The following is a 22,319-nucleotide window of genomic DNA, read 5'->3' as shown; positions in this document are numbered from 1 at the left end:
GTGCTCCTTTCATTTTTGGACTGGCGGAGAATTAACTGTCCAGAGTTGTAAAGCGTTATGTTTTGCTCATTAGGCTTTTTTTTGCATTTAAGTGTTTTTTTAACTAAAATGGTTTCAAACAATGCCATGAAGCTTCTTTCTGTGCCTTTACTGTACACCGTTGGGAAGTTGAGCTCATGGTCTGGGTTGGCTCTTTGAATGCAGTGCTGGAGAGGAGTGCTGCATTTTCAGAGATGCTGCCCTTCAAATGAGACTTTATAAACCAAGGGCATGTCTGCCTTCTCAAGTGCACGTTGAAAGATCCCATGGCATTCCAAATGGAAGGGAATTTCTCCAGATAAATCTTCCATTCACGGTCAAATTGGCTGCCAGGTTTATAGACACAATTTAAAAAGCAAGTATTATAAGATTGGAAGTCCAGATCCACAAATTATAAATTTGCTCCAAAACAAGGCCGCAATAGCCATTTTCACTGCACATGCGCGTAGCAGTAAATGCATTAAAGCAACTACACACGACTGATGAGCAGTATATAATTGATTGCTTAAAAAACCCCGGAAGCACTCACTTGCAGCAGCTAGTGGTTATGAAGTACAACATTTTTAATACTGTAAATGACATAGTGGTAAATCTTTGACACTGGAAGGAAGGTGCCAGTCACTGAATGGTTGAAAGTAAAATGTTTCAAACAGTAAATCTTCACTAACCAAACCATAATCTTCAGTACTGTAAATAACAAACACTAAATATTTGAAACTGTAAAGAGTGCATCAAACACAATATCTTTAAACATCAAAAAAAATTCCATAACAATTTCCATATATCTCAGTTGGACTCCTTGAAGAAGTCAGTCATCTTCACGTGCCTCGGAGTGTCCTGCTTTTTTGATGCAAATCAACAACAACAATTTGCACTTACGTACTGCCTTTCCTGTCAATGGGACGTCCCACAAGACACTGAACAGTTGAGGGTTTGCAACAAAGCTGGGGGGTTAGATTTGGGAGGGGTGGGAAGATGACCGGAGATTTGGTCAAGGAGCCAAGGTCTTGAGATGGTCCTTGATGGAGGCAAGGTTAAGGGACTCAGGATGGAGTTTCGGAGATTGGGGCAGGTAGACTGAAAGTCTGACCCTTGTTGGTGGGTGGGCAGAGCGGGGGATATGAACAGGCCTGTGCCTGCTGAGTAGAGAGAGTAGGCGGTAGGGTTTAAGAAGGTCGCAGATGTAGGATGGAACAAGACTGGAGGCATTTACACGTGAGCACAAGGATCTTGAACTCAACGTTCTGGGGGAGCCAGTGGAGCCAGGCGAGGATGGGGCATAGTGTAGCAGAGGACAAGAGCTGCAGAGTTCTGGATGGTCTGCAGCTTGTGGAGGGAATAGTTGTGAAGTTTGACGAGCAGAAAGTTGGCATAGTCAAGACTGGATGCGATGAATCTGTCGGTAAGGATGAGGAGGAGTGGCCCAATGGTAATTAGTGAGGTTGGCAATGTTGGGTGGGGGAAAGCTGAACGGGTCACAGCACAGACATGGAGTTTATCCTATTCTTGTGAGTGGTATTGCTGAGCAGGAGCATGTAAATATTAAAGAGGAGAGGATGGAGGATAAAAACCATGAGGAATGCCCCACGAGATGGTGCAAATGTGAAGTGGAGACATTGAGATAGGTAAGAATGAAACCAGGAAAGGACAAAACCATGTAGCTGAGAGGAAAGACTGGAGAAGGATAGAATAGTCAACAGTGTTGAAGGCAGCAGAGAGGTCAAGAATGACAAGGAGGCAGAGAGACGCTTGATCACAGATGGAGAGAATGTTGTTGGTGACTTTAACCAGTACTGTAGGAGGGGTTCCTGCAGGGAAATGAAATAGCGAAGCTGGGAAGCTATGACTAATTCCAGGACCGGGGAGAGGAAATGAAGGTTGGAGACAGGACAGCAATTGGAGAACAGGGATGAGTTGAGGAAAGGTTTTTTTGAGGAGGGATGACGACAGCAGTTTTGAAGGGGGTGGGAACATTGCCAGTGGACAAAGAATTTCCTGATGTCCATTAGGAGGGGGCAAGGAGGTGGAGCTGGGATGTCAGGAGAGAGATGGGATTGAGGGAGCATGTGGTGGGCTTTATTCGGGAGATGATGGTGGAGAGGGATGAAAATGTGTAGGGAGGGAAGGTGGAACTAGAGGGGGAGAAGAGGAGGGAGTGGTAGTAGCAAGAGCAGAGGCAGTAGAGCAGATCCTCTCGATTTTGGACCGGATGAATCCCATCAACTCCCATTTGGAGTTGAAAAAGAATAAACGGGGCATGTAAAGGTGGGTGAAGGAGCCTATTTGTTGTAGAGAAGAGAAGCCTGGGGTTGTGCTCGTTCTCCAGGATGATACTGGAGTGGAAGGACGATTTGGCTGAGGCAAGGACAGGACAATGGGTTTTGGTACATCTCTCAATAAAAGTTGTGTTTGGCTTATCCCACTCTCCAGCTTCTAGAATGCATGTAGAATGCATCCTTCAGGTATATTTGTTTTGGGCATTTGGTAATGCTCAGGATAGAGTTCAAAAGTTTCCTTCAGTAGATCTGTTTGAAGGTGGTAATTTATCCTGGTTGGATCTTATTTTTGTGTTCTTAGGTAGGCTGAGCATCTTGATTCAGCCATCTGTGGTTTGTAGACCAGCAGCTGGTAGGTGAGCAGGACAGTTATGTATGAGCAGTACAACCTTCTGGTTTTGAATTGGAGGTGTCTTCACAAAGTCACAAAGACTTCACAAAAACATCCCATGAATATATTTGCAGTGGTTGTACTCAATGGACTTCATTATCACCTGGTGGAAAGCACCACTGTTGTTGCGGAAATCAGGTTTATTTTGTCATAACCTGTTTTGAGTCCCTCACTCTTGTGGGCATCTTGTCTTCACTGCTAGGGTCCACTTAAGCAACATCTGGTAGTACAGAACAGTCTAATCAATAATCATCCTTGCATTTGATATTTGTTACTAAAAAGGCTGTCGGTGCTCAACATAGATAGGTCACCTGGTCCGGAAGGGATGCATCCTAGGTTACTGAGGGAAGGAAGGGTGGAAATAGCGGAGTATCTGACCACAATCTTTCAATCCTCTTTGGACACTGGAGTGGTGCCAGAGAACTGGAACTTTGCAAATGGTACTCCCCTGTACAAAAAGGGGCAGAAGAATAAACCTAAGAACTACAGGCCAATCAGCCTAACATCAGTTGTAGGAAAACTTCTGGAGACTATAATCCGAGACAATATAAATTCTCACTTAGAAAAATTTGGTTTAATAAAGGACAGTCGACACAGATTTATTAAAGGCAGGTCGTGTCTGACAAACCTAATAGAATTTTTTGATGAAGTGATGAAGGTAGTGCAGTAGACGTAATTTATCTAGATTTTCAAAAGGCATTTGTCAAAGTGCCACATAAGAGACTTATAAACAAAATAGAAGCCCACGGTATTAAAGGGGCTGTGGCAACATGGATCCAGGATTGGCTAGGAGGCGCCTTGGAACGTCCTCTCGACGTGAAAAGCGCTATACAAATGTAACTTGTTGTTGTTGAGGCAGAGAATGGAAGTAAATGGTTGCTTTTCTGACTGGAGGGAGGTGTGTAGTGGTGTCCCTCAGGGGTCGGTATTGGGACCACTGCTCTTTCTGATCTATATTAATGATCTGGACCTGGAAATAGGGAACACAATTTCCAAATTTACAGACGAAACTAAGCTAGTAAAAGTAGTTAATGGTGAGGAGGATAGAACTAGACTCCAAGAGGACTTAGACAGGTTGGTAAAATGGGCAGAAACTTGGCAGATGAGGTTTAATGTGGAGAAATGTGAAGTGTTGCATTTGGGTAAGAAGAATGAGGCGAGGCATGATAAGCAATATGGTACAATCTTAAAGGGGGCAAATGAACAGAGAGACCTGGGGGTCCACATAAGCAAATCTCTGAAGGTGGCTGGACAGGTAGATAAAGCTGTTGTAAAACCTAGTATCTCGTATGCTTTTTTAAGCAGGGGCATAGAATTCAAAAGTCAGGAGGTTATGTTGAATATTTATAAAATGCTGGTTAGGCCTCAGTTGGAGTATTGTGTTCAGTTCTGGGCATCACAGTTTAGGAAAGATGTTAGGGCATTGGAGAGGGTGCAAAGGAGGTTTACCAGGATGGTACCAGGAATAATAATAATAATAATCCTTGCATTTGATATAGCGCTTTTCACGTCGGGAGGACGTCCCAAAGCGCTTCACAGAAGACACTGTAAAGTGAATTGACTGTATATTTGTGGGCGAACTCGGCAGCCAATTGGGCACAGCAATGTCCCACAAACAGTCGTAGATTGAAAATAACCAATTTATTATTGTTTGGGGTTTTGGAGGGATTATTATTAGGCGTGTGGAGTAAGGAAAGTTGCCCAAGGTTTCGCCCTCTGCCTGGAATTGAACTCAGGTCTCTCGCTTGCAAAGCGAGTGCTCTAACCACTGAGCTAAAGGACTCCATTTTAGGGCCTTAGTTATGAGGAGAGGTTAGCGAAACTAGGACTATTCTCCCTAGAGCAGATTAAGAGGGGATTTAATAGAGGTTTTCAAGATCATGAGAGAATTTGATAGGTTGAACCGGGAAATACTGTTTCCACTGTCATGTGGGTCAGTAACCCGAGGACACTAATTTAATTTAGTTGTTACAAGAAACAGAAGGGAATTTAGGAATTTTTTTTCACTCAGTGAGTTCGGATCTGGAATGCATTGCCTGAAAGGATAGTGGAAACCGATTCAATAACAATTTTTAAGAGAGAAGTAGATAGGTATTTAGGGAGGACAAGATTGCAGGGCTATGGAGAGAAAGCAGACCAGTGGGATTGAGCTGGATTGCTCTTTTCGGAGCTCGCGCAGAAACGATGGGCCGAATGGCCTCTTTCTGTGCTGTATGGCTCTATGATTCTAAGATATGGTGTTGTATCATGTCTTTGAGACATCTCAAAGCAGTTTACAGGATATACTGTAAAGTGTTGTACATTTGCTCATCACTGAGTTTGTCTACATTTCATGTAGTCTTTAGTTCTTGAGGGTAAGATGGGGCAGTTGCTGAGTCAGCAAAGCTAATCTCTTGTGATATTGATCCAGATGAAGGTTGATTTTATCAGTTCGATGTCCATTGAAATAATGGAACCAACCTTCTCTACAGAAATATTTGGGTCACAGATGATCTCTGGAAGCTTCTTAGCTTGCAAATTCACTCTTGGGACAAATATGGAATTCTCTTGTAATCCCTCTTGCACAAACCAATTGTGGATTGTGGTGCTAATGAAGGGTCTACTGCTGTATGGATTCCATTGCCACATAAGTTTAACGACTCTGTTGGGAAGCATGAGAGATGTTTGTGTTCAGTGCAATCCAACAAGTAGCCATGAGGTGAATAATCAATTATTACCGAGACACAAAGGAAAGCTACATTCTCTTTTTGAATAGAGTCCCCTAAAGACATGCAGATAACATTTTGTTTCAACATCTCAACCAAAGGATGGCACTACTAACAAAGCTCAAGTCCAAAACCCAAATAGGTATGTTGGAGAAATGGACATGGATAAATATTTGGGTAATTGATGAACTTCAGGGTTCATGGTTTATCAACAAATACTTCATAATAGTAGCTATTAATGGCTAAAGAAAATTATATTGTAGGATTTGCATGACTGTGGAAGAAAGTATGATGGGTTTCTGACTGATTTATGTTATTTTACGGAAGCCTGACAGCAAATAGATTGAGTTGGAATTGAACCAGAACTCTACCATTTTGTCATATGACAAATATTTTCATCTCATTCTTCACCATATCTCTATACATCCTTACATCTCAAATAGCTATTGATCTTCCTATTAGATAGCCATATTGATTCTGTATCAGAGGCGGTGTATTCCACATTTATCTTTTAAGAATTGTTTTAAGCCTTCATAGAGACTTTTTCTGTTTAGCATTAGATCCTTATGAAATGAATAGGGCTACTCCAAGGTGACATTCGTTTGGTTTTGTGCACTCTGATCAAATTGATGCCCCTACCTAACCATTATTTTTACTCAGCATTAATTTATTATTATAGAGGAGGGGGGCATAAGGCTTAGTGATCAGCGACCAGTTTTACTGCTTCTAATGAGATCATAGTCTCATTGCTGGTGCTATCAGTATGTTCCAGTACTTCAATGTTAGTATTCTTGTCCCGCTAGGGAGATTTACATAATAATAATCCTTGCATTTGGTATCTACCTTTCACGTTAGGAGGATGTCCCAAAGTGGAGTGTTTTGTGGGCGAAGGCAGTAGCCAATTATGTGCAAAGCAGTGTCTCGCAAAAAGCAAATGAACAGTTTTATTTTTGAGATTTTTGGCCAGAATACTGGGAGAAACTCCTTTCTGTTTTCGAATTGTGCCATAGAATCTTTAACGTCTATTTGGGGCTCGGTTTAACAGCTCGTCCAAAGGACGACACCTCCAACAATGCAGCACAGGTCCAGTATCAGTTTAGACATTTGGGTTTCAAGACCTGACATAGGCTTGAAACCTCAGCCTTTTGTCTTGGAGACAAGAGTGCCTCCAACTAAGATCAGATGCTATTTTACTGTTTTGGGGCAGGAATCGGTTTTCTCAATCTTGTGGGCGGGGTAAAAATTAGACTGGAGTGGGAAAACAAATCAGTGCTTCCCTCAGTCACAGTCATCATGATTAATCTTGTTAATCTTTCTCATTGTTAAAAATTCAGTACTGTTCTTGCATAAATGGTTAATTTTTCAAAGTGAGAGACTTTAAAAGGTTTGCACAATTCACTGCAATCTTAAGAAAATGCTTTGAACTTGAAAAACATGCAATATCCTGTCTTAGTCCTGTAGCTTAGTGGTTAGTACACTCAGCTCGCAAGCGAGAGACCTGTGTTCGATTCTCAGGAGGGCAAAATGTTGGAAAGTTTTCTTACTCCACATGCCTCTGTTTACCTAGCAGTAATTAGGAACCCAGTTGTTAGTCGATTGATGGATGCTTTTCCAGGGGTAATACTTCCTTCAAAATAAATAAATAAAATTTTCACTTAATCCACGACTGTGTGGACAATTGGCAGCTGAGTTTCGCTTACAACAAAATATACAGTCAATTCACTTTACAGTGTATTCTGTGAAGTGCTTTGAGACGTCTTGAAGAAGCAATAAGGTGCTATATCAAATGCAAGGATTATTATTATGTCACAATGATATCTGTGCTGTGAGACAGGAAGGGAGGCAGCCTGGCAGGAGTTGGAGGGTCAGACCTGTCATTTGGGACAAAGATTGTTCCCACTCTTCTCGTGTTAATCCTAGGAGCAAAACCCAAATGGACAGGGTAGTCCTAGCTGAACAGGCAGTGCAAAGCTTGCCCGCTGAATGCTTACAGTGGTAAGGTATACAGTTTGTTGGTTGAAATCCAGCAATACCCAATGCACCCTCTGGGGTTGCCAATCTTGGCTCTTGCCAATCTGCTCTCAATACATACCAAAATTAGGTAAGTGCCTCTGTTCACAGACTGCGGCCTGCTCCACTTGCCTGGCCCACCCCACCATTGGTGCTCGGGCCTTCAGCTGCTTCCTCCACCCTTTGGAACTCCATCCCATAATCCATTTGCCTCACTCCCTCTCTTGCCTTCTCCAAGGCATGTCTCAAGACACTCCCTTTTGGCCGTCGTCCTATCCTCCCTGCCCTTCACCCTCCCTGATCACAACACCCCCCTGCTTGAAATTCCTGATTGTCCAGTGCCTTGAGATGTCCTCCCGACGTGAAAGGTGCTGTATAAATGTAATTTTGTTGTTATTTTGCCCCTTTGGTGAGAGAACGTCATTCCACACAAGGAGAAATTTCTAAAGCAAAGGTGTTCGGATACTTGTAAGTATGGTTTCTGCACGTGTCAAACAACCAGCTGACCAATAAAAAAGATTCACTTCTAATTTATCCCATTTTGTACCCAGGTTTGAGATGCTTATTTTATGTGAGGGATGCCACGTTAATGTAAATTACTGCAGTGAAGAATTCCACAGCAGAATGGTAGAGATGGATTAATATTCTAGAACTTGTTATTTATTATTTTTTAACGGATCATATGTGGAAAAAAATACTTTCCCTCGGGTGATGGAATGGCTAAGATAAAGTCTGTGATGAGTTAGCTTTTGTTTGTTAGGGAGTCGCAGCTTGTTGGGAGAAATGGCATTTTCTTATTTTTTCCTTTAAGAAATTTAGCCTGACTTCCCACTCCAGATAACTGTCCAGTGGCATCAGCTAAAAACACAATATTGTGTACATTGTTCTGAGGATAGAATTGGGGAAGACATTATTACTTTCACCCCGGAATAATCTGATGCCACTTTTGTGAGCTAGCAGAGGTGGGATGGTCCTGTCAAACTGTATCCCAGAAAATGTCTTTGCCTTCAAAAGAGAATGAGAAAAGGATGATTATATGATTATTATTTTCCTCCACGGATTAGAATAACTGAACAAACTTGCCTGTTTTGAATGGCACTGCAAGAATTGTCTTATTCTGTCCTGCACCTCTCAGTAGGTTGCTAGTTCAAACCAAAGGATGAGGCAAGAGTTGCAGTTACCGTACCTTATATCGCAAGATCCTGTAAATGCAATCAGTGCATGAGATGTGCTGTGGAAAGTTTTAGGAAAGTTTCACAATTTGTGAGTCAGGATGCAGTCATTTGAGTGATGCAATAAGTAAATGTGTAAACTGTGATTTGCAGTGTCAAATTATTTGGTTGTGATGTGTCGGAGAAAATAACCTGTGAGCAAATCATATTGATAACTCATAGGAAGTGGGGAAGACTTATCCTTCCAGAGATGAAGGGAGGGGTTGTTTTTCTTGCTTCAATAAAAATGAAACTCACCTTTCCCAAGTCTATTCCTGATTATCATTCAAGTAGCATACTGGTAGGAACTGGCAGTGCACAAGAGTCCAGTTGAAAAATATTCTGAACAAGAGAGTGTTGCTATTAATCGTGGAAACTATAAAATTTGCTAGAAACAAATAATTCATAGAATGTTACAGCACTGAATCTGTGGAATCCAACATTACCGGATGTTGCTGCTGTTTAAATAGAGCTCTGTTTGCAGCTTAACATAGACAAGATGGAAGCCATCTTCCTTGGTTCCCACCAAAATCTCCTCACATTCAGCTCTTACCACCACATTCCTTCCTGTATGATATTCAGGTTGATACTTAGCCTTCCTTCCTAACATTTAGTCCCTGACCAAGACAGCTTTTCTTTACCTCCATCACATTATCTGCCTTTACCCCCATCTCACACTGGATACCACCGAAGCCCTCATTTGTGCCTTTGATACCTCAACTAGAATTTTCCAATTCACTCCTTGCCAGTCTCTCTGGCCTCACCGTCACCTCGCCGACATCGAACTCTGCATGGTGATCACCCTAATCCTTGCCAATCCTTGAAAATAGGACTTCATACCATTGCCTGAATTTGACAAAATGTCTACAACAACAACAACAGCTTGCATTTGTAGAGCTCCATGCAGGGTAACACCTCAGGGTGTTTTACAAGGAGGAGTTTCCAGAGGTTAGGGGTGTAGAAATAAAAGCTTGGTCACCAATGATGGTGCAAAGAGGAGGGGGCAGTTAGCAGTTAGCAAAGTGGAGGGGGCAAACAGCTATATTAGATATGAGATGGTCAGAGAATTAAAGAGGTGCTAGGGAATGCATAGATTTGTGGATGAGGAACTTGAATTCGCTCCGCAGGGAGACTGGGCTGATGGCGTGTAGTTTGGTGTGGGTGAGGATGCAGGCAGCAGAATTTTGCGTGGGTTGTAGCTTGTGAATGGTGAAACTTGAAAGACCTGCAGGGATAGAGTTGGGAAAAAGTATTAGCGGGATGTGACGAAGACGTGAATGAGAATTTCAGCAGAATTGGATGTGAGATGGGGGCAGAGGTGAGCGATGTGCTGGAGATAAAAAGGAAGCTGTGCATTATGGTTGTGCATCGGTTCAGAGAGTTTGAGAGGGAAGCCAGGGAAGTTCAGGAGATCAGAGCCAAAGCATGGAGATGGTGGTGGTGGATGGCTTTCGTCTTATTTATGTTAAGTTGGAGGATATTTGCCTGACAGGCAAATAGAAAGTGGATCCTGAATCGAGAGAAGTTGAAAATTAGGTCGTCATTTGCCTACGTATGGAAATAAACCAATTTGCATATAATCCGATAAACATAATATGTGGATTACGTTGCCAAAGGGATCGTGCAGATGAGGTAAAGGAGTGGCTGAGGCAACAGTCCTGAGGTACTCTGCAGTGGCGATGAAACAGTTTGAGATAAAGTGGAGGCAGTGGGTTAGTTAGGATTTAAACCAGGAGAGGAGGACTGAGTGTTGCAATCTCAGTTGCTGTCCTTTAGATTAAGTTAACTGAAGTTCCGGCAACCTGTTCAGGAGAACATTAAAGATCTCAAGGCATTCTTTGAAAAGATAAAGGGAGTTTCTCCTGGTGACCTAGCCAACAATTCCCCAAATAAAATGAGTCATTCACTTCATTACTGTTTGTGGGACGTTGCTGTGATCAAATTGGCTCCTGCATTTGCTGACAAAAGTACAGTCAGTTCGCTTGACAGTAAAATCCTGTGAAGTGCTTTAAGACATTGACAATATGATAATGCGCTATATCATATGCAAGGATTATTGCAATGTCTCAAAATACTTTGCAGGCAATTGATGTCAACTGTCGTAACTATGTCATCAAACACGCCAACCTTTTAGCATAGCATAGAGTCCTGTAAACAGCAAGGAGGTGACTGATCAAATTATCTGAAGCATTTTTAGCTTGCATGCATGCACACATACATAGAAAGCACTTCTCTTCGAATACAGTAAAATCATGGAGATACTCAGCTTGCATTAACCCTGCAAGCCACAGTGCTAATGGGTAGCTGAACAAGCGGCACGCAATGTGGGTTTAGCTGGTTAGACTCCCAAGAGTACCCCAATGCATACCCTGGAGTCCCTCAGTCCTTGGTTCTTGCCAACATGCGGCTAATACTTTCCGAAATTAGGTCAGCAGGGTGCGTCCCTCCTGGGAGAGTGTATATTCCATTCCAACAGATATCTCTGGAATTTCCATGTATTGGTTTGGGTACAAGTCCTTGCAATTGTGCTAATTTTCATTCACATAGCTAATGTAAATACACACTTGAGCATTTTGTTCATCTTATCGATTTGAGAAAAATCTAGATTTCAAATTTTGTTTCCTGATATGGCTGGCTCTGGCCTTCTGTTTGTCCCTCATCCTCTCCACTTCACCAGCAGCAGCCGTGCTTTCAGCCATTATACTCCCAAAGCTTGGAACTCCCTTTCTCAATGCCTTCACTTTGCTCCCTCTTTCTTGTTTTTGAAATCATACCTGAAGACCTTTCTCTTTGAACGTGCTTTTGGTTTTGTCCCAGCTTTGTGTAGCTCTCCACTGCTCCTAAGTGCTCCAAGATGATACTCCACGTGAAGGGTGCTACATAAATGCAAATTGTTGTTGTTGACACAAATTTTAGACCCCATCAAAATTTATGCAAATGTTCTAGAACGGCTACTAAATACATATATTTTAAACCCCAGATCTTTGTACAGAAATATTAAGCAGGAAGAGAACAGTGAAAAAGTTCAATTTTTATTAGTTATGCACAGAGAATCATTGAATGTTACAGATGCCATTCAATCCAAGTGTACACTGCCGATTTTCTTCTTTTAAATCACCTGACCTAGTCCCACTCTTCAAGACCTTGTGTTCTTTTATGATCCTCTTTTTCAAGCCTCCATTTAAATCTTTTTTTTAACGTGATTGATGCACTCCACCTCAGCAACGGTTTATGACCGAAAATACCACTTTCCAAGCATTCTCAGTGTAAATATTTTTTTCTAACTTCCCTGTTGTGGTTACCTTCCATTTTCAGAAAAGTAAATTTTATTTTTGATGTTCGATTAAAATTGAAAACAAACCTTGCATTTGATTATAGCACCTTTGCGTCAGGAGGACATCACTTCACATGATTCATTATAAAGTGTAGTCATTTAGTATTTTGTAAGTGGATGTGGCAGCTAGTTTACACACAGCATTGTCCCACTAACAGTGTGATGTGAGTGTTCAGTTTTACTTGAGGGATTGCTGACCGCAATACTGGGGGAAACTCCCTTCTCTTTTTGCATTGTGTCATGGGATCTTTAACATCCACCTGAACCGATGGTTTAATGTGTCATCTGAAGGATGGCACCTCCCATGGTGCAGCACACCCCTAGCACTGCAGTGTTAGCCCGCATGTGAGTCATAGTTCCGATGTGTGGCTTGAATCCATGATCTTTTGACTCAGAGGCGAGAGTGTTACCGACTGAGCCAGGCTGACATCTCGATGATGTTCAAAAACACATTCAAAACTTTCCGAGGACATGCAAATAAGGCATTATTTTAAGCTGTAAAACGTGAATATCTGCTGCTCTTCGGTGTGAGAACACCTGTGAACCTCACAGAGTAGCTTGGAAAGGGAGACAAGCTCTTTTTCTTATTCAGGGCTAGGCAAGGAGGGGCTTCATTTTGTGAGGTGTCCAGTTCCTTTTCTGAATGGAATTATTGAGTCAAGGTGGGAAATATGTATTCTATCCCATGACCACATCTCCTGCCAATTAACCGAACTTGAAAAGACTTGACATGCAGAGCTCCTTTGACATTAGTCACAAGGAGAATGATGATGAATACTCAAGAATAAAGTAAGAAATGGCAAGCCATTGCATGCTTTGCAGGTTGCAATGATGCTTTGAAAATAAAGTAATGTTTTGCATTTGCATGTGGAACACAAGAGTCTTAATGAGTGAAGCAACAAAAGTGGATCTCAACAAACTGCGAACACATTTCAAATTTGTTAATCAATTTACTTGATGAGCAATGGAACTGATAAAGATTGATTCTGTCAGCAAAGCTTAAAATTGTTTTTGTTTAGTGTTCTAATATTGATAGAAATGCGTCTGAATTTTTTCTTGATCAAAATTTTTCTTATAAAAGTACAAATTTGTGGTTTAAATAACTTGCTTTTGCATGTTAGAAGCAGTGGGAAGGAAAAGGCGCCTAACTTTCGTAAGAAGATATCAATTAGCCAAAAAGGCTCCAGCCTGGAGAAATGAACCTGTTTTGAAAATGGCCCCTCCCTCATTGCTTGTCTAGAAATAGATTCCTCCCCTTTGGGAGTTTTTTGCTCTGTTTAAAAGTGCAGTGCAGCCGATCACTCTCTCACTTTTAATGTGACCATTGGAGCTGTGAGACCTCAGTAGGACTGAAAAATCGAAGTGTGCACTAAGAGCATCTGAAACTTTTCTGAACCATATACGCACCAGGGAAGGAAGGCATCAGCTGCTTTTCAGTGTGAGAACACCATTACTCAATAGTGGAAAACTCAGTATCAGACAAGGAAAAGAAGGTAGGTTCGTATTTTGTTGCAGAATCAATATCTTCAGATTTGTACAGATAAATTAATGATTAATAGAAATGTATGGAGTTGTTTGCCACAGATGTTATGTATTACTGATAAGTGATCATGATTTTTGGAACAAATTAATGTTTGTGTTACTGAAACTTCTGGCACAAATTGGTATTTGCATCTTGCGTTAAGCCCTACGCCATAAAGTGCATTGCCTGGAGGGTACGTTTTCCATAGTGATATACAAAGGTACATTATGTCATTCTAGAACTGTTTTACACTGATACGTGAGTCACAAAATGTCTGAAAACTGTAGAACTTATTTTAACAGATTTAAATAGCTTGCAAAACTTTTTGAAAAAGCTGTAAAAATAGAATGAACTAATGCGCACAAGTTACCTTGATCTCATTTGACTTGGTTTGTATCAAAGATCTGAGTCTGTATTCTTTCTGTCACGTACTCTGCATTCCAAGACCATGAAAAGTTAGATTTTGTTGAATACACTTGCACAAGGATTTCCTGTGAATCTAAACAATCGTATTGCTTCCTTTTATTTTTGGCTGATAGTCTCATGTCCTGTTTTGGTAATTTCTTAAGCAAGAACTAATTCTTTAGGGTTTATTTTCAGATTATATCAGCTTTAAAGTATTCATTAAAAGTATTATTTAAATTGTATATTAGAGCACAGTTCAAGACATAGTCAGAGTTTGCAGCACTTTGTCTAATCTCCAAAATGGAATCAGAATTGTATTCCAAATCAGGTGACTGGAAACTTTTTTGTGACTCATAAAATGAGTCAAGCGATATGTGATTATCTAGAGTGAGGCAGACAATAAGGCACAGTGAGTTTTTTTTTACAAAAGAAATCATGCACTACAAAGATTCAGGAGAAGCCTTTCACAACAAAACAGTCATGCAAGTAATATTTGCCAGATATTGTCCAAAGAAAAGGTGCCTATTACACATTTATTTTTTGAAGACAAAATCAAGCTTCAAAGGCAAACTGCATTCTTGGAGGTGTGTCCTTTGGATGTTAAACTGAGTTGTTGTCTGCAAATTCAGGTGGACCTGAACAATCCCATGGTAGTGTTCTAAAAGAGAAGAAAGTTTCTCTGGTGTCCTGGCTAACATTCCCCAAATAAATAAAATTGGTCATTCATTTCAACGCTGTTTGTAGGACTTTGCTGTGTGCAAAATTGTCTGCAGCATTTGCTTACAAAATAGTCACTGTACTTTACATCATATCATGTGAAAGGCTTTGAGATGTCCTCCCAACATGAAAAATCATATATATATCAAATGCAAGGATTATTATTACTGGTAAGCATTCTCACAATATTTATTTTAAGTTTCCTTTAATTTTCTCTGCGCCTTACTGCGAATCAGTGTTCGAGTGGGGGAGAAAAAGCTGTTACTAAACAGACATTGAAAAGTTACAGAAAATTAGTCAAAATAAAGCCTGGGAAAAATGGAGTTTAAATTGATGTTTGTCTGTCTTTGTGTAGTGTCTGCTTGGTTGTGCTTGTTAAGCAAACTTAGAGTGATGCATACATAAGGTCTATTTGTATTGTATTTCTATTTGTATTCCAATAGAGTTGCTATGACTGAACCCTACTGCAAACAGCCACTCTTCAAACTAATTTTTTGAAAATAAAATTAAAGCAAGTTACTAGTTAAATGAGCTCCAATTACTGTAGCCATTAACCCTTCCAGTGAATTCACTATTTAAAGCAGCATCAAATAGAATTATGTGTGAACACTGCAACACAACAATTTGCATTTGTAACAAACATCCTGCTTTAATGTGGGATTAATGTTTAATTCACAAAAGAAACTGAGCAGGAAAAGAAAAGTTGTGTTGATCCAAGGTATGGTCAAAGGCAATTATCAAGAGAATATGAGCCAAAATTGAGAGATTGAGTAGACTGGTTTTAAGGACATTCGGATTTTAAGAAACAGAATTCTATTGTATTCCCCCCCCCCTTTTTTGTCTGTGTATTGTCATATGTCCAGAAATTTAGTGTGGGTCTGATCATTCTTGTGTGAGTTGTGTGTGACTGTGCATATAACGTATGTGAATCATGTAGCTTATGCCTTCATTATTTATGTTATAAATATATATTTATGTTATGTAATATATATTTGTGGGTTGATTGTGTAATATATTGAATTCTAGCCAAAGAGTCATAGAAAGGAATAAATCAAATGGAAAGCAATATGTACAAACTTGCCCGTACAGTGGGAGTGGTTCCATTTACTGGCCTTCTCCAGAGTGTGCATGTTCCCACTTGTTTCACTCTTTGGTTGTATATTCACAACAGACGGGCAATTCTTTCCCTCATAACTGGGATGGCCAAGCAGCTGTTAGGTTAAAATTGCAGAGAATTTTTTAAAAAATAGGTGTGTTATACAATTTTAGGAAGAAATTTGTTTGTTTAAATAAATGAAACGTTTTCAAATATTGTACTGCAAATCACCTACCTTTCTCCAGAAACTGTTTTGACAGTGAATTTTGTTATTTCTTGTGTGTTTTCAGTTTTTCCTGAACTTGTAGAAAACACTGTTGAGAAATTTGCAGTTTCGCAACTCCTGGGGATTGGCGTAATCCTATTTGCTGTTAATATTGCCTCAAGCAATTCTCAACTCCCAGCACGACAATCTCATTTCGTGAAATGGACAGCAAGACACCTGAAGTCAAGCGAGGCGGGACTGACTCTAAACAGGATTACCTTTGCCAAAAAGCCGAAGTACTAGAGAGAGAACAATGGCAAAACAAAATGGAATATGCTCTTTCTGTTGCTGGAGAAATTATTGGGCTGGGCAATGTTTGGCGATTCCCTTACCTTTGTTACAAGAATGGAGGAGGTAGGCTTGAAGAGAAATTTAAACGTTTCATTTTAAGTATTTACAAGGTTAAGGACTTTGAATTTGAAATTAAGTTTTCAATAGAAAAATCCATTTCTCTTGCAGGCTATGTATTTAAACCAGTAATTGTATTTAAATCAATAATTGTATACACTTGAGTTTTACATACATTGACAGCAATGCCACCAGATGCTGATGTGTCTTTTTCCATGCTAAATGTGTTTTCTTTCAGGTTACCTTTATAAATATAAAATCATTTATAAAGTGAGAGAGCTCTTGTAAATGTGTTTATACTAAATAGAAAATTGCAGAACATTTCTAACCTTTAGAGCTAACTAAATTAAACCATTTCACCCCTTCAGCTGTGGCCTTCATAATTGTAACTTGACAATCCTTGGGGTGGGGGTAGATAAGCAATGTGTTTCCTTAGAATTGAGCTGGCTTCAAGGTCAAATGCATAGCAAGAATCTGTGGCAGTTTGAGTTATTTGTTTTGTGAGCCAAGTGCAAGGTACTGATGATTACAGACTAGCCAGCCTAGCTCCTTGGCAGGTCTTGGAAGGTAGACTGTTAGAGATAAGGATTCTTCCCAATTGGCTCTTGTTAATCCTGCAAATGCTTGGGTGATGCTTGAATGACAAGTAGTGGTAAGGCACATGTTGGATAAATGTAAGCTTGGACAGACATTCAGCAGTTTCTGCTTGCTTGAACTTTAGGAGGAAGGGAAGAGGAATTCTCTTATCGGATCGTTCCTCAGGCGATTATGTGATTCTGTAGCATCCATAACAAAGTGATTGCATGATTTGTAAAAGGCATTGGTTTATTATAATGAATTTTCTTCATTTTGTTTGGTGATGCCATCATAAATTATGGCAAATTTATGTAATCACAGAATTAATACTCTTTAAAAGCACTCTTGATTGTTCTCAATAAGATAATTAAGGACTTCTCTATGCTGGTTTTCTACTCAGGTTGTCATTGTCTTTGGCACCAAGTAACATGTTGTAATTGTATAGTTGTTAACAGGCAAGATGAAACTCTGGAGCCTCTGCTAAGGAGAAAAATCCATTTGTGCATCTTATATCTTGGGTCCTATTGCAGGACCTGTTGTAACTTGCCAAGTTTGGTCTCAAGTCTTGCAGAAAAGTTCTAACACTTATGTTCTTCATCTGCACTTTGCAGCACACTAATGGTCTGCAAATGTGTTACATTTGATATCAGATCTGTTCAAAAACTCTACCTTCTGGTCTAATACCAGTTTGCAGAAACGGCAGACTTTGACTGTTGCTAGCCAGAGGTTATCATTGTATGTTAACACTGAATGTGTATGTTCTGGTCATGAAACAGGACAGATTGATGACATCCTTCATTTGCTTGTTCTCCTGTGTCTCCCAATCCAATGGGAGGTGCGCAATACGCACGTCAGTGATGAAAGGAGGAAGTGGTAGAACGTCAGGGGTTCCCCCTGGTGTCGGCCAGCCGTTCCTACCACTTCAAAGACATTAATCAGTGCGCTCAATGTTTAGAGCACTCGCCTCACAAGTGCGAGACCTGAGTTTGATTCCTGGCAGGGCAAAATGTTGGGCAAGTTTCCTTACTCCACATTCCTCTGTTTACCTAGCAGTAATAGGAACCTGGTTGTTAGTCGATTGGTGGATCGCTTTTCCAGGGGTAATAATTCCTTCAAAAAAAAATTGGTCACTTCAAACCACGACTGTTTGTGGGACACTGCTGTGTGGAGTTGGCTGCCATATTTCGACACAAAATATGCATTCAATTCACTTTTCTGTGAAGCGCTTTGAGATGTCTCAAAGATCTAATAAAGCGCTATATCAAATGCGAGGATTATTATTAATCATCAAAAGCATTGAGGATCCTGACCCATCAGAATGAATTACTTAATTGCTGCATTGGAAACCTTTTCTCATGATGAGCTTGGCATTGCGATGGAAGACCAGCAGTTTGTTGGCTTCTTTTAAATGGTTACATTCCAGCAAAGATGACTTAATAAAATGTGATCTTCGCAACCTTTGGGGGTCGCTTGAGACCCTATGGTCTTTCTCCTGGAAGCACACCAGCAATGCCTTTGTGGTCTCAACTGAGATGTTTGAGCTGCATAGAACAAATTTGTCCAGAGTGTTCAGGATCTGGACAGTTGGGTAAACATTAAAGTGCTTCCTAGTCTGATCCACCTCTGCCTGCCCATCTTTGAAAACCTACCAAGACCCAAGTTGGAATTTGCTTTATCTGCTTGGGTTCTTAGTGGGCTTTAGAAACTACCCTATAATCACGGCCTTCACGATGGCTAGCCCCCTGGAGATGTTTTCTATGTATTGTGAGCTGCAATCAACTCAGACACACTCAACTGTTACAGGTTCTCAGAGCCAAGATCTTTGTGTCCTTCATTATGATAGTCAGTTCCATTGATCCAAGAAAGAGACCTGCTCACTCTGCTCCTGCAGTTAGGTGGTCTGAGCAACTCATAAGAATAGAAACTTGACGTACCCAAAGTTGAATTAATATATTTATAATCTTTATATATAGCGCCTTATCCCGTGGTTGAGAAGTCTCAAAGCGCTTCACCGAATATATTGTAAAGTGGATTGACTGTATTTTGTGGGCGAAAAACGGCAGCCAGTTCCACACAATAACAACAACAATCCTTGCATTTGATATAGCGCTTTTCACGTCGGGAGGACATCCCAAAGCGCTTCACAGAACACACTGTAAAGTGAATTGACTGTATATTTGTGGGCGAACGCGGCAGCCAATTGCGCACAGCAATGTCCCACAAACAGTCGTAGATTGAAAATGACCAATTTATTATTGTTTTGGGTTTTTGGAGGGATTATTATTAGGCTCCATGTTATATCCATTGGCAAAGTTTTCTACGCTTATGATCTATCTGATAGATATATGTGACCCACATTGGGGAGAGGAAGCCTTTAGATTGTAATACTGATTGGTAGTAAAGTGCAGTTATTCACACAGCAGTGTCCCACAAATAGTTGTGGATTGAGTGACCCAATTTTTTTTATATAGAGAGATTATCAGCCCCGGAAAACGATCTGCCCAACACCAGGTTCCTACTTAATGCTCGGAAAACAGAAGAGTATGGAGCAAGGAAACTTGTCCAAGTTTTCGCCCTGCCCGGGAATCGAACCTAGGTCCTCTCGCTTTTGAGACACGCATTTAACCACCATGCTACAGGACTCCACAAACTAAGCTATAACTAAGACTATGATTCTCACTGATGTTAGAAAAAGTCTATTATTTTTGGTCTGAGGGGCTTGAGTGGAGAAGGATTTGAGAAGACTTTTGCCCACAAAATACACAGTCAATACTTTACAGGATATCCTGTGAAGCGATTTGCGATGACTCGACAACATGATACAGCACTATATCAAATGCAAGGATTTTTAAAAATTATCTTTTAAGGTAGTATCCAATTTCTACTCCACTAAAACAAAGTTGTCGTTCTCCACCTCCCTCCCCCCTTCCATTCCTTGCCTGATGACCATGTAGACCAATCTCCTATGTGACATTGTTTTAACATATTTGCAGTGAATATTTCTTTGAAGTTTTATGGATCTGTTAATAATGCATCCCTCTCCATTTCTTGGACACCATTTCTGTTCCAGTAATTGCCTGCAGAAATCCACTATCACTTGAGTGATTTCATAGTCCTCAAGGAACTTAATGTACAATATATCTAAGACATTTTATGTTTGAATGCTCTATGTCTCCATGTCACCTTTTCATTTGTTAATTCTATCCTCTTAATATTTTCTCACCAGCCGGGAAATTCTAGATCTGTATCAGGAAGGCAATCAATGGTTTCCTTTGTGAATATGGAGACAAAGAAGTTATTTAGGATATCTGCTCTGAATTGGTCACATGATTCAATATCACTCTTAGAATCTTGTGGAGGCTCTACTGTTTTGCTGACTGCTTATTTGCTACTAGTATGTTTAAAAAAAACTTTCACATTATGTTTTATGTGTCCTACATTTTGAATCTCCCTTTCTATTTTATTTCTGTCTTTCCCATACATTTAAAATGACCCCCGGATTACTTTCTTTCTTGCCCAAATGTACAAAAACAACACTAACTTGCATTTATATAGCGTCTTTCATGCGGGGCAACGCCTCGGCGCACTTAACAGTAGTATGCTTAGCCGGGGTGGAGGGAGGAGGTGACCGTAAGCACGGTCGAAAAGGAAGATCTGCAGTCGTGATCTAAAAGATGGGAAGGAGCGGGTAAAGCAGAGAAATTGAAGAAGACAGTTCTAAAGTTGGGGGCATAGTGGTGAAAGTGCAGTCACTGATGGTGGAGTGGAGGGGACGAGGGACAACAGGAGGCTAGAATTAACCGAGTGGAGGCACCAGGTAGTGGAGTGTGGAGAGAGGGGGTAATAAAAGTTGGGAGGTACCAGGATGTGAAGGGATTTGTAGATGATCTGTTTTGTGATAAGGAGCCAGTGGAGCCTGGCGAGGACTGGTGTGATGGGGGTACGAAGTTTAGTGTTGGTGAGAATTTGGGTGGCGGAGTCTGAATCAGTTGTAGTTTGTAGTTAGTGTAGTTGGGGAGACTGGCGAGGAGGGCATTGGAGGAGTTGAGGTGGGGAAGTGTTGAAGGCATGGACGAGGGTTACTTTGCAAGTTTACTTTGAATCCATTGCAATGTTTTCTTCAAAGGTTTCCATGTTATCTTTGTGCTCTCCCTTCTAGCACTGTATCCCAGCACAGCCTTCACAGTTCTCTCTTCAACCCTTTTAGATCCATTTTTCTGAAATTAAAAATTGCTGTCACATTCTTTCACTTCTCCACTGGACTTTAAACACAACCATATTGTGATGGCTGCCCTGAGGTGCTGTCTAATTATAACTTACTCTTCCCTTGTTTAGCTGTTGCATAGTTCAGCACTTGGTGCAGGATTGTATCTTCCTCTTGATGTTCCTTCACAATTTCAGTTAATCATTAAACAGATCAATCGGGAAATGTATATTCTGTTTATCCCATTACATTTTGCCCACAAATATACAGCCAATTCTCTTTATATTCTGTGAAGGCTTTGAGATGTATAGAAGACTTGAAAAGCGCTATATCAAATGCAAGGATTATTATAAGGATTATTATTATATAGATTTCACAATTTAAACGTAGCAAATAGAAATTATCCATACCAATTATATTTGATCCCCTATACTTCCCTTATTTGAATTCTATATTTCTGGTTTGCCTGCCACTTTTAAAAAAAAAATTATTGTAGTTTATTTTCCTTTCTATATTGCTTAGGCTTCTTGGAAGACTTTATTGTTATCTTGCTTACAGAATGAGCAAGACTCAGGCAATGCTTGTCTATCAGGATCTTCCTGTTTTTTGATTCTGAAACTAATTCTCGTTTCCTACCAAAGGTTTCCTCATTTTCATCTGTGTGGCAGACCACTACCGATTTTCTCAACAGTCATCATTGGCACATCAATTCCATTACGTCAATGCTGACAAGGGCCATTTGTAATTGCAGTCTTTGTTAATCCTAATTATTGCTTGCCTCTTAACAAACAAAATATAATTGGTCAAACAAAGAATAGTTGTAGCTAATCGGAAACATTCTGGTTCAATGAAGGGCCAATCGATTCAATGAATGGAGCCTCCTTGAACTAGAGAGCATCTGTCAATGTTACTTCTTGGTACCTAGCAACTGTGATGATGCATGATTTGCATCTGGAATCTCAATATATGTTCTCCTGTAAATATAGACAGCTCTTCCTCACGTATTGAACAAGTGACTTATTGTGAAGAAGATGCATGAATTTAAGAAAAAAAAAGATTTATTTGTAGGGTCATCTTCATTCTTTCAATGGAAGAGTACCCTCCATGTGTGGAGGAATGATTGTTCCTTGCTTTTGTAAGGAAGGATTCAGACCAATGGACCCATTTCAGGCAGGCCACTCCCTCATATCTTGTGTGAGTAGAAAGACAATACTTCACAT

General features: G+C 40.4%; 1 protein-coding gene across 2 annotated transcripts in view; it reads left to right on the top strand.

The window, feature by feature from the left end:
* The window catches only part of LOC103181873 (sodium- and chloride-dependent GABA transporter 2), a 50,614-nt gene that overhangs the window by 579 nt on the left and 27,716 nt on the right, over positions 1-22,319 (top strand). Inside the window, exons 1-2 of one of the 2 annotated variants that reach the window (XM_007898633.2) lie at positions 13,242-13,459; positions 15,997-16,325. In XM_007898633.2, coding sequence (XP_007896824.1) covers positions 16,133-16,325 — 193 coding nt within the window. In that variant the 5' untranslated portion in view covers positions 13,242-13,459; positions 15,997-16,132. Of the gene's footprint in view, positions 1-13,241; positions 13,460-15,996; positions 16,326-22,319 lie in introns of those variants that run through there. The other variant, XM_007898632.2, reaches the window with a different exon arrangement.

This window comes from Callorhinchus milii, unplaced genomic scaffold (genome assembly GCF_018977255.1).
Source record: "Callorhinchus milii isolate IMCB2004 unplaced genomic scaffold, IMCB_Cmil_1.0 Scaffold5, whole genome shotgun sequence".
NCBI lineage: Eukaryota > Metazoa > Chordata > Chondrichthyes > Chimaeriformes > Callorhinchidae > Callorhinchus > Callorhinchus milii.
This window is presented reverse-complemented; position numbering and strand designations above follow the sequence as displayed.